This window comes from Mirounga angustirostris, unplaced genomic scaffold (genome assembly GCF_029215605.1).
Source record: "Mirounga angustirostris isolate CCGP_5_RB_7025 unplaced genomic scaffold, mMirAng1.0.hap1 SCAF_5, whole genome shotgun sequence".
Classification (NCBI taxonomy): domain Eukaryota; kingdom Metazoa; phylum Chordata; class Mammalia; order Carnivora; family Phocidae; genus Mirounga; species Mirounga angustirostris.
In genome coordinates, this window is record NW_026991713.1 from 163,587,368 (window position 1) to 163,598,300 (window position 10,933).

A 10,933-nucleotide genomic window follows, 5' to 3' on the forward strand; every position below is an offset into this window, starting at 1 on the left:
TTCTCCCTTTAAAATAAAGGGAGCTGCTTCTTGCTCAGAGCTGCTGCTTATTTTTTTGCCTCAGCCCCAGGCCCCCACTCCAGCAGTGCCATTAACTCCACCTTTGGTCTTTTTCTAATGCTACCAGGTTGGTCTGGCTTGTTGAAAGTAGAAGAGAACTAGATCCTAGCCCAAGAGTGGCAACTCCATGGTCTGTGCTAAATTTTGGTTGCTTTGCAAGTATGTAGAAGCATCTTAACACTTTTTTTCTTGAAACAGTTTGACATAAAGATCACATACGATACAGCTTACCCATGTAAAATGTATAATTTAGTGGCTTTTAGTATATTCACATAGGTTGCAACCATCACTGTAAGTGTCTTTAAAACATTTTCATGGTCCTGAAAAGAAACCCCACACACCCTTAGCCATCATATTCCAACCCTTCCATCTCTTCTAACTTTAGGCAAGCACTAATCTTTGTCTCTAGATTTGCCCATGGAGTCATACAGTATTTGGTCTTTTGTGACTGGCTCTCTTCATTTCATTTTCATTTTTTTCATGTTTTGAGGTTCATGCACATTGTAGCATATGTTGGAATTTTTTTTATTGTTGACTAACATTTCATTGTGTGGATATACATTTTATGTATCTGTTCATCAGTAGATGGACACGTTTGGAATATTTCTCCTTTTTGGCTGTTATGAATAATGCTGCTATGAACATTCACTTGTAAGATTTTGTGTCTTCATATGTTTCCAGTTACATTGGATGTATGCCTAGGAGCAGAATTACTCAGTCAGAAAGTAGCTATGTTTAACTGTTTGAAGAACTATCAGACTGTTTTCCAAAGTGGCTATACCATTTTATATTCCCACCAGCAGCACATCAGCGTTCTAGGTTCTCCACATCTTTGCCAACACTTGCTATTGTCTTTTTGATTATAGCTATCCTAGTGGGTGTGAAGTGGTATCTTGTGGTTTTGATTTGTGTTTTCCTAATGGCCAGTGATGTTGAGCATCTTTTCAGTGGTTGGCCGTTTGTGTATCTTCTTTGAAGAAATGTTAGATATTCAGATCCTTTGTGTTTTTAATTTATTTTTTTAAATTTATTTTCAGAATTTTTTTTACTTTAAGTAAATTCTACGCCCACCCTGGGGCTTGAGTTCATAACCCTGAGATCAAGATCAAGACCATGCTCTACCAACTGAGCCAGCCAGGCACCCCTACCCTTTTTAATTGGGTTATTTTCCTGATTTGAAAGAGTTCTTTATATATTGTGGATACAAATACCTTTTCAGATACATGATTTGCAAATATTTTCTCCTTTGCTACTACTTTTGAGAGCTGGCCTGTTCTGCTAGGATGCTTTCCTTTTTTACCTTGATCACCAGGAGCTTAAGAGGTCAAGTTTAAGGGAGCAGTCAGGAAGGTAGATTTGGGACATTGCTTTTTTTCAGGACCATCTCCTAGGGTCCATTTCCTTCGTTCATTCTAATAGCAGCTATTTATTGAGAGCCTACTTGGTGCTAGATAACTGAGCTACATAGTGGGTGGTTATAGTGAGCAAGATCAGATCCGGTTCGTGTTATGGTTAGTTTCGTGGATAGAAGACATTAGTTAAAGACTCATACAGATGTAAAAGTACCAATCTGGTAAGTGCTGCAAAAAAAGAGGTAGTTTTATAGCCTGTGAAACCTGAAGTGCTAGTGATGGGAAAAGACTGGGTCAAAGTCCTACAGATTCCCTATCTGCCCCTTTTCTCTCTCAGGGTGATGAAATCTAGATGTCTGATTAGCTTTTCCCATCCTAGTTTGGCCTTGGCAGAAACCTGCCATGGATTTGATTAGCCACTCTGTCCTGCTCAGTGATTGGAGGAGGGTTTTTAATAATTGTTTTGGATCCACTTCAAGAAGGCAAATTAACTTGAATGTTGTGGAGTAAGTGTTAAGAAAATTCCCAGAAATCATTTATTTTATAAACTTATTAGATACACAGATCTTAAATTTGAATATTCAGGCATTCTGTTTTGGTAGCATACAAAGGAAGATCAGTTTTTTTTGCAGAGAAGTTATTTCATATAACATTTGAAAGGAGTAATTCTCATTATTGACAACTTGAAAACCACTAAAAGTGTAATGTAGTTTTGAATCCTGTGGTTTCTATAGGTTATGTTTAATTCTGGGATGAATGGTCAGGTTTTCTATGAGGACACTGATTACTTTTTCTGTGTTTTTGTTTTTGTTTTTCTTTCATCCCCAGGACTCTCTGGAGGAAAAGCGGAAGCGGCAGCGGTCTGAACGCCTGGAACGGATTTTCCAACTTAGTGAGGCTCATGGGGCCCTGGCACCTGTGTATGGGACTGAAGTCCTGGATTTCTGTACCCTGCCCCAACCTGTTGCCAGCCCCATCGGCCCTCGTTCTCCTGGCCCCAGCCACCCCACCTTTTGGACTTATACCGAGGCTGCCCGCCAGGCTGTACTGTTTCCCCAGCAACGACTAGACCAGCTGTCAGAAATCATTGAGAGGTTGGCAGAAGCGGGTCTTGGGGCCTCTGAGTGGATGTAGTGGTTAGGGCTGGTGAAGGTGCACTTTTGGGGCCTTTCAGAATTCCATCTTTTATACTGCTTGCCTTCTTCCTTCACAGGTTCATCTTTGTCATGCCTCCTGTGGAGGCACCTCCCCCTTCCCTGCATGCCTGCCACCCACCTCCTTGGCTGGCCCCACGTCAGGCAGCCTTCCAGGAGCAGTTGGCCTGTGAGCTCTGGCCCCGGGCTCGTCCTTTGCACCGTATTGTGTGTAATATGCGCACCCAGTTCCCTGACTTGAGGCTCATCCAGTATGATTGTGGTAAGTTCATTGATCAGTGAGGATCCCTTGCCTTTTTTTTTCCTCTGTTAGTAGCACTATATCAAAGGGATGCTATATATAGATTTTTGTGAATTTCGTTAAACATTAGACAGTTTTTCAGGCTATGCTTATAGGCAAGATGGAGAAGTGTAGGCCTTATGGATTCTTGGCATTCATGAATTTGACTTTGATGACAGTTGAAAATGTGTGCTAACTCATTCATTCAGTAATTATTTTGTATCTGTTGTATTTTGCTGATCATTTGGGATACAGTGGCAAATAAGATAGCACAGCAGAGAATTTTCAGATTCATGGGGAAAGGTGCAAGGTGGTACAAGACTGCACAGTAAATAGTAAGTTTTGTTTTGGGAAAACACAAGGATCTTCCTGTCTTTGGTTAGAATCTTGTTGGTTAGAATGCATTTGGCTGTGGAGTAATGGAAAATTAACCAATAGTGGCTTCAACCGCAAGCATTTATTGTTTCCTTAATGAGAAATTCTGAGAATAGTGGTATAGGACTGGTTCAGCTTACTGAAGTTTTCATGGACCCAGGACCTTCTGGTCTTTCTGCATCCTTAGCTTTTATCTTTTTATTCTCATGTTTATTTCTTGATGGTCTTATCATGGCTGCCACACAACTCCAGGGAGCACTGCAATGCTCTGAGCAGGAAGCAGGGCTTGAGATAAAATATTCTCAGCAAGTTTCTCTTTTTGGGGAATGGGGAGAAAGTTCTCCCTATTGACTGTGCTTCACAGCTCACTGCCTTAATTTGGGCCATATGCCCATCCCTAGAATAATCACTGACAAAGGGAAATGGCAAAGAGGAACTACGGCTTTTTTAGACCAATCATGATTTATCTTTTGGGGTTGGGTTGGGGCTTATCATCCCTGGAATCAAGGGATCTCTGCCAGGGTGTCTACAATGTAAATCAGGTTCTATTAATCAAGAATATCTTTTGGACAGTAGTGAATTGTTTCTGCCACAACCCAGCAGAGAGATTTCTGTAGTAACATATTTGGAGATTTTTTAAATGGCCTTAGAATATAAGACAGCAAAATTTTTATTAATACATATACTCAAAAAATATTTTCATAAAAAAACAATTGTGTAACATTTCAAACCATTTAGAGTAGATGAATTGAAAGTCTTTGTTAAAAGCGTTGAAACTGATTTACCAGAAACATTATAGAAGGTATTTCTGTGTTTGTTGGGAGGTTGAACTAGATAACTTCATAAGATCCTCTCTCTGTGGTTCTGATCTCAGGGGTCTTCAATCCTTGTATGTAAGTCATGACATCCAGTGGATGTTGTTGATGTCTGTCCTGTGAATCTGTTTTGTGTTTTAGGTGGCATAACTCAGTGTAGTTCTTAAGGATTTTCTTCCTGCTCATACACCATTGAGGGTTCCCTTTTTTCCAAGGGGTCTGTATGTTATCCTACCCCTGGTTAGACACAGAAGATAGATCCAAGACAGGAGCAGACTGAAGAGGGGGATCCCGTAAGGGAATAAAATAAAATTAAATATTTTATTAAAAATAATTTATTTTAGAAATAGAGCACATTTATGGGGGTGGGATGGGGAGGGAGAGAGAATCTGAAGCAGACTCTGCGCTGAGCACAGAGCCCAACACAGGGCTCAATCTCATGACCCTGAGATCATGACCTGAGCCGAAACCAAGAGTCAGAGACTGAGCCACCCAGGCGCCCCTAAAGTTAAATATTTTTGACCTCCTAGGCTAATTGAAACCCTCACCTAAAGGTTTTATTATTTTTCAACCACAGTCTTTCAGTGCTAAGTGTTCTTCCTATTCTAGCATATAACAAGCTCCCTGTACCCTTTTTTCTTCAGGAAAGTTGCAGACATTGGCAGTGCTGTTGCGACAGCTCAAGGCAGAGGGCCACCGGGTGCTCATATTCACCCAGATGACCCGGATGCTGGATGTATTGGAACAGTTTCTCACCTACCATGGCCACCTCTACTTGCGTCTGGATGGGTCTACTAGAGTTGAACAGAGACAGGTAACCACGGGCATCTGCAGCCCTTCAAGGCCCACCTCAGCTGTTACCTCCATTTTCCAGACCTTAGGGTTCCAGAAGGGGCACCACTAAGCCTTCGGTCTGTTTCAGAGGATACATTTCCTGATACTGTCTTTTTTTTTTCTCTCTAGGCTTTGATGGAACGATTCAATGCAGACAAACGCATATTCTGCTTCATCCTTTCAACTCGGAGTGGGGGTGTGGGTGTGAACCTGACAGGAGCAGACACTGTTGTTTTTTATGACAGCGACTGGAATCCCACCATGGATGCTCAGGCCCAGGATCGCTGTCACCGAATTGGCCAGACCCGAGATGTCCACATCTACAGGTATTGCCTAGTGTCCCCTCACCTTGCATCCTCTTTACTGATAGGGTTTTATTAATGTATTTGGCTGTTTACACATGGCCTTCATCACTCCCTAGACTTATCAGTGAACGGACAGTGGAGGAGAACATCCTAAAAAAGGCAAATCAGAAGAGAATGTTGGGAGACATGGCCATTGAGGGAGGCAACTTCACCACAGCCTATTTTAAACAGGTACTAAGATCTCCCAGTCTATGCAGGAGAGAACTGCTATGCCCACAGGAGTTGCTCCTGCTTATTAAAGTGGATGCTGGGGCGCCTGGGTGACTCATTCGGTCAAGCGTCTACTCTTGGTTTCGGCTCAGGCTGTGATTTTGTGGGATTGAGCCCCACACTGGGCTCCACGCTCAGCAAGGAGTCTGCTTGAAAGATTCTCTTCCTGTGCCCCTCCCCTCAAATGTGTGTGCTCTCTCTTTCTAAGATAAATAAATCTTTTAAAAAAATAAAGAAGATGCTTTGGTCTCCACAGATCTGCCTATTCAACTAGTGGCAATTTCTGATTATTTCTAAGAGCTATTATCTCCTAGTAGACTGGGGCCCAGCATTCCATGGGCTCTGACACTTCTTCCTGTTCTCTCCAAAGCAGACCATCCGAGAGCTGTTTGATATGCCCCTGGAAGAGCCATCTGGCTCATCCGTACCCTCTGCCCCTGAAGAGGAAGAAGAGACTGTGGCCAGCAAGCAGACCCATATCCTGGAGCAGGTGAAAAAAGAGCAGGCAATCTCTATAGAGTAAAGCTAATAGTTATGGTGTGGGTTTTCCAGGGGGAAAGAATGTTTCTGCTGCTTCTCAGATGACTGTTGGCCTTTAATAGTTGTGAGTAGATTGCTTATTCATTCATAAGATTTCATAGAAGAAAGACAGGATTTGGAATTCTCAGTTACAGGTTTGAATTCTAACAGCACTTCTTAACTGTGTTTGTTAAGCAAGTCTGCTTAATCTTCTGAGCCTGGAATCTTACTTTTCACTTTTCTGAACTGCTAATGGGAAGGAAGTAACAGGATGAAATGGAATAGTGGATGTAAGAAGTGCTTTTTATGTGGTGTAACCTCTTGTTTTCCAAACACTGATGGGTGCATAGAATCAGTTGGGGAACCTTTTGGCTTTTTATTTTTTTAAGTAGGCTCCACACCCAATGTGGGGCTTGACGAACTCACAAACTTGAGATTAAGAGTCGCATGCTCTACTGACTGAGCCAGCCAGGTGCCCCTGGAGAGCTTTTTTTTAAAGGACTGATTACTGGGACCTGATCTGAGAATATACTAAATTGTGACTTTGGGGGGCAAAGGCTGGGCATTTGTATTTTTTCAGAAGTAGATGTTAGGCAAATACATAAATAAAATCTTGGGGGGAAAAATAAGTAGATGTTGGGAACTATAGGGTACAGTACCGTGGAGGTGTTTTTCCCTACCAGGTGCTGTCCCCTCATTGTTGAGCACACTCTAGGTTGCATCCTTTGGTGACTTTGGTGTGAGCTTTCTGGATATTAATCACAGGGGAAAATCAGAGGTGGTTAGTCTGTTGTCAAGAGGTATCTCACTGCAAAAAAAGAATTAGGGATTTTTTATATTTAAGGCTTTCTGGGACTGCTCTTTTGAGATCTAAGACTGACTTGAATGGAAAAGGAAGCAGAGCTAGAGGTTTCTAAAACAGTTACTTTCGGGTGCCTGGGTGGCTCAGTCATTAAGCGTCTGCCTTCGACTCAGGTCATGATCCCAGGGCCCTGGGATCGAGCCCCGCGTCAGGCTCCCTGCTCTGTGGGAGGCTTGCTTCTCCCTCTCCCCCTCCCCCTGCTTGTGTTCCCTCTCTCGCTGTGTCTCTCTCTGTCAAATGAATAAATAAAAATCTTCAAAAAAAAAAAAATAGTTACTTTCACACTGGTGGGATTCCGAGTGAAATATAGTTCATCCTATGTGGAATACTACATTGCTTTGATAACTTTGAGGGCTCAGAAGAGAGTTGAGTTCAGTTATATACCTGGTTCGATATAAAAGGGGCCTCAAATTTTTGTCAGAATCAAACCACAGGATGTGGAGTTCTTTAAATCTCCTGGTTATTCTTCCTCACATCTTTGCAGGCACTGTGTCGGGCAGAGGATGAAGAGGATATCCGTGCGGCCACCCAGGCCAAGGCCGAACAGGTGGCTGAACTTGCAGAATTCAATGAGAATGATGGGTTTCCTGCTGGTGAGGGAGAGGAGGCCAGCCGGCCTGGGGCTGAGGATGAAGAGATGTCCCGAGCTGAGCAGGAAATCGCTGCCCTTGTAGAACAGGTCAGTGTTGTACCCAGTAGTTCTCAACTTCACCCTTCACAATTTCTTCCTCTGGACCTTGTGGTCCTCCTTTATCTTCTCTGGTGAAAATAAGGGTGATGGGCTCTGGTTACCAAGTCCCTACTACGTTCATTACCACTGCTCCTTCCCACAGCTGACCCCCATTGAGCGCTATGCCATGAAATTCTTGGAAGCTTCACTGGAGGAGGTGAGCCGAGAGGAGCTCAAGCAGGCAGAAGTGAGTATTTCTAGGGAGTGGGGACAGAAGTGAAAAGTGGCTGCTTTCTACCCACTTCCCACCCTGCTTGCTTCCCTCTGACCACCCACTGTTTGGGCTCTCTTGTTGGTAGGAACAAGTGGAAGCTGCCCGCAAGGACCTGGACCAAGCCAAGGAGGAGGTGTTCCGCCTACCCCAAGAGGAGGAGGAGGGTCCAGGGGCTGGGGATGAGGTTTCCTGTGGGACTGGTGCAGGCAGTCACCGGCGCAGTAAGAAGGCCAAGGCCCCTGAAAGGCCAGGGACTCGCGTCAGTGAGCGTCTTCGTGGAGCCCGGGCTGAGACTCAAGGGGCAAACCACACTCCTGTCACATCCACCCATCATACCCGTAGCACTTCCACACCCCCACGCTGCAGCCCTGCCAGGGAGAGAGTTCCCCGGCCAGCACCTAGGCCTCGACCCACTCCAGCTTCAACTCCTGCCGTAATTCCTGCCCCAGTCCCTGTTCCAATCCCTGCCCCGATCCCCATTTCAGCCCCAAATCCAGTAACCATGCTTCCTGTTCATATCTTGCCTTCTCCCCCACTTCCTCCTTCACAGATTCCTCCCTCTTGTTCTTCTGCCTGTACCCCTCCTCCTGCCTGTACCCCTCCACCAGCTCATACCCCACCTCCCACCCAAACCTCTCTCTCAACTCCTTCCTCCCCTCTCCTGCTTGGTCTACCTTCTGTGCCCATCTCCCCCCCAGTCACCAACCTCCCCTTTGGCTTGGGGCCTGAGACAGAGCTGTGTGCACAAGCATTGGCATCTACTGAGTCCCCGGAGCTGGCTGATATGGCCAGTTCCGAGACTTCCCCGCTTACTCTTGTGCCCCCTAAGGATCTGTTGCCACTTGCTGTTGAGATCCTGCCTATATCAGAGAAGAACCTTTCTCTCGCCTCTTCTGCACCTAGCCCAACCCTGGAGGCTGACAGCGTCCCCAACGGTCAAGAGCAGGAAGTGCCAGAGCCTGCTGAGGGGACCATCCTCACAGTGCTGCCTGATGGTGAGGAGGTGCCCTCGTGTCTGAGTGAGAGCAATGGGCTGGATCTCCCACCTTCAGCATCTGATGAGCTACTTCCGGAGCCATTGGAAGCTGACAAGAGCTCAGAAGAGCTGGTGGAGGCCCAGACCCCAATCTCCAGCCCAGAGAAGACACAGGAACTTGTTTCAGCAGAGGTCGCAGCCCCATCAACCTCATCCTCCGCCACCTCCTCGCCTGAGAGTCCTTCACCTGCCCGGCCCCCTCGGCGTCGCACCAGTGCTGATGTAGAAATTAGGGGTCAGGGGGCTGGTCGGCCAGGGCAGCCTCCAGGCCCCAAAGTGCTCCGCAAGCTGCCAGGACGGCTGGTGACTGTGGTTGAGGAGAAGGAATTGGTGAGGCGACGGCGACAGCAGCGGGGAACTGCCAGCACCCTATTGCCTGGAGTCTCTGAGACTGGTGCCAGCCCGGGAAGCCCATCTGCCCGCAGCATGTCGGGGCCAGAATCCTCACCTCCCACCAGTGGGCCCTGTGAAGCTGCTCCCCCGTCCACACTGCCCACCCCAACTCAGCAGCCCTTCATAGCTCGCCGTCGCATTGAGCTGGGGGTGACTGGTGGGGGCAGCCCAGAGAATGGAGAAGGGGCACTGCTTGCCATCACCCCTCCAGCTGTGAAACGTCGGAGGGGGAGGCCCCCCAAGAAGAACAGGTCTCCAGCAGATGCTGGGCGAGGGGTGGATGAGGTACCTTCATCCACCTCTAAGGGAAAAACCAATGGGGCTGACCCAGTCCCTGGGGCTGAGACCCTTATTGTTGCGGAGCCTGTCCTGGGCCCCCAGCTTAGTCCTGGGCCCCAGCCTCTTGGACCCCAGCCAATTCACAGACCCGAGCCCATCATCCTCTCACCTGTGGAGAAAAGAAGGCGTGGGCGGCCCCCTAAGGCACGAGATTTGCCCATTCCTGGGACCATTTCCTCTCCAGGGGATGGCAACTTAGAGAGCCGGACACAGCCACTCCCGCTACCACCTCCCCTGCCACCACTCCCACCACTCCTAGCCTGTCCCACTGCTACTGTCGCCAACACTGTCACCAATCTCACCATGTCAACATCCCCACCCAAGCGGAAGCGGGGCCGACCTCCCAAGAATCCACCATCACCTCGGCCCAGCCAGCTCCCTGTCTTGGACCGTGACAGCTCTTCTGTCCTTGAGAGCTGTGGATTGGGGAGGCGGCGGCAACCCCAGGGCCAGGGGGAGAGCGAGGGTAGTTCCTCTGATGAGGACGGAAGCCGCCCCCTCACCCGCCTGGCCCGCTTGCGGCTGGAAGCGGAGGGAATGCGGGGACGAAAGAGTGAAGGGTCCATGGTGGTGGCTGTAATTCAGGATGACCTGGATTTAGCAGATAGCGGGCCAGGCGGGTTAGAATTGACACCTCCCGTGGTCTCGTTAGCTCCAAAACTGCGCTCGACCCGGCTGCGTCCAGGGTCTCTAGTCCCCCCACTAGAGACTGAGAAGGTGCCTCGCAAACGGGCAGGGGCCCCAGTTGGCGGTCCTGGGCTGGCAAAGCGGGGCCGCCTACAGCCCCCAAGTCCCCTGGGACCTGAGGGTTCAGTAGAGGAGTCTGAGGCTGAAGCCTCAGGTGAGGAGGAGGAAGGGGATGGGACCCCACGTCGCCGGCCTGGCCCCCGCCGACTTGGTGGGGCCACCAACCAAGGGGACCAGCGCATCCTGCGCAGCAGTGTCCCTCCCCACCTGGCTGGCCCTACTATTAGTCACAGAGGCCGCAAGGCCAAGACGTGAGTGGGCTGCTCCTCCACCTAGGCTTTCTGCCATGGCCCCTCTTCCTCCACAACCAGGCCTGACTCTGTTAACCACTACTTGAAGTCTTGAGGGGGAAAGCCTCCAGGGAGACATAGGGGCCTTCTCCCTTCTTTCCACCAAAGTAGGGGGTAGGCAACTGGTTGTCATGGAAATGGGGCTCTTCACATACCCCCTTCCCTTCCACCCCACATGGCTGGGCAGTGTTAAGGGTGGCAAGATAGTCTCTGTCCCCACCCCCTTGTACTTGATTCCCCAGCTATCTTTCACAGCCCCCCACCCTTAGGGGAAGGGGGAGGGGCTTCTCTCTACCATGAGTTTTTTTTTTTTCTTTTTTTTTTTAAGAAGAAAAAATAATAAACTTAGTTTCTGTAT

At 47.9% G+C, this 10,933-nt stretch overlaps 1 protein-coding gene across 6 annotated transcripts in view; it reads left to right on the plus strand.

The window, feature by feature from the left end:
• The window catches only part of SRCAP (Snf2 related CREBBP activator protein), a 32,241-nt gene extending 21,342 nt beyond the window's left edge, over window positions 1–10,899 (plus strand). For 5 of the 6 annotated variants that reach the window (XM_064592984.1, XM_045875352.3, XM_045875345.3 and 2 more), the window contains 9 exons: window positions 2,241–2,506; window positions 2,626–2,828; window positions 4,681–4,850; window positions 5,000–5,196; window positions 5,292–5,406; window positions 5,816–5,935; window positions 7,311–7,505; window positions 7,660–7,743; window positions 7,856–10,899. In XM_064592984.1, the coding sequence (XP_064449054.1) occupies window positions 2,241–2,506; window positions 2,626–2,828; window positions 4,681–4,850; window positions 5,000–5,196; window positions 5,292–5,406; window positions 5,816–5,935; window positions 7,311–7,505; window positions 7,660–7,743; window positions 7,856–10,540 (4,035 nt within the window). In that variant the 3' untranslated portion in view covers window positions 10,541–10,899. The remainder of the gene's footprint in view (window positions 1–2,240; window positions 2,507–2,625; window positions 2,829–4,680; window positions 4,851–4,999; window positions 5,197–5,291; window positions 5,407–5,815; window positions 5,936–7,310; window positions 7,506–7,659; window positions 7,744–7,855) is intronic. The other variant, XM_064592985.1, reaches the window with a different exon arrangement.
• The last annotated feature ends 34 nt before the right edge of the window (window positions 10,900–10,933 follow it).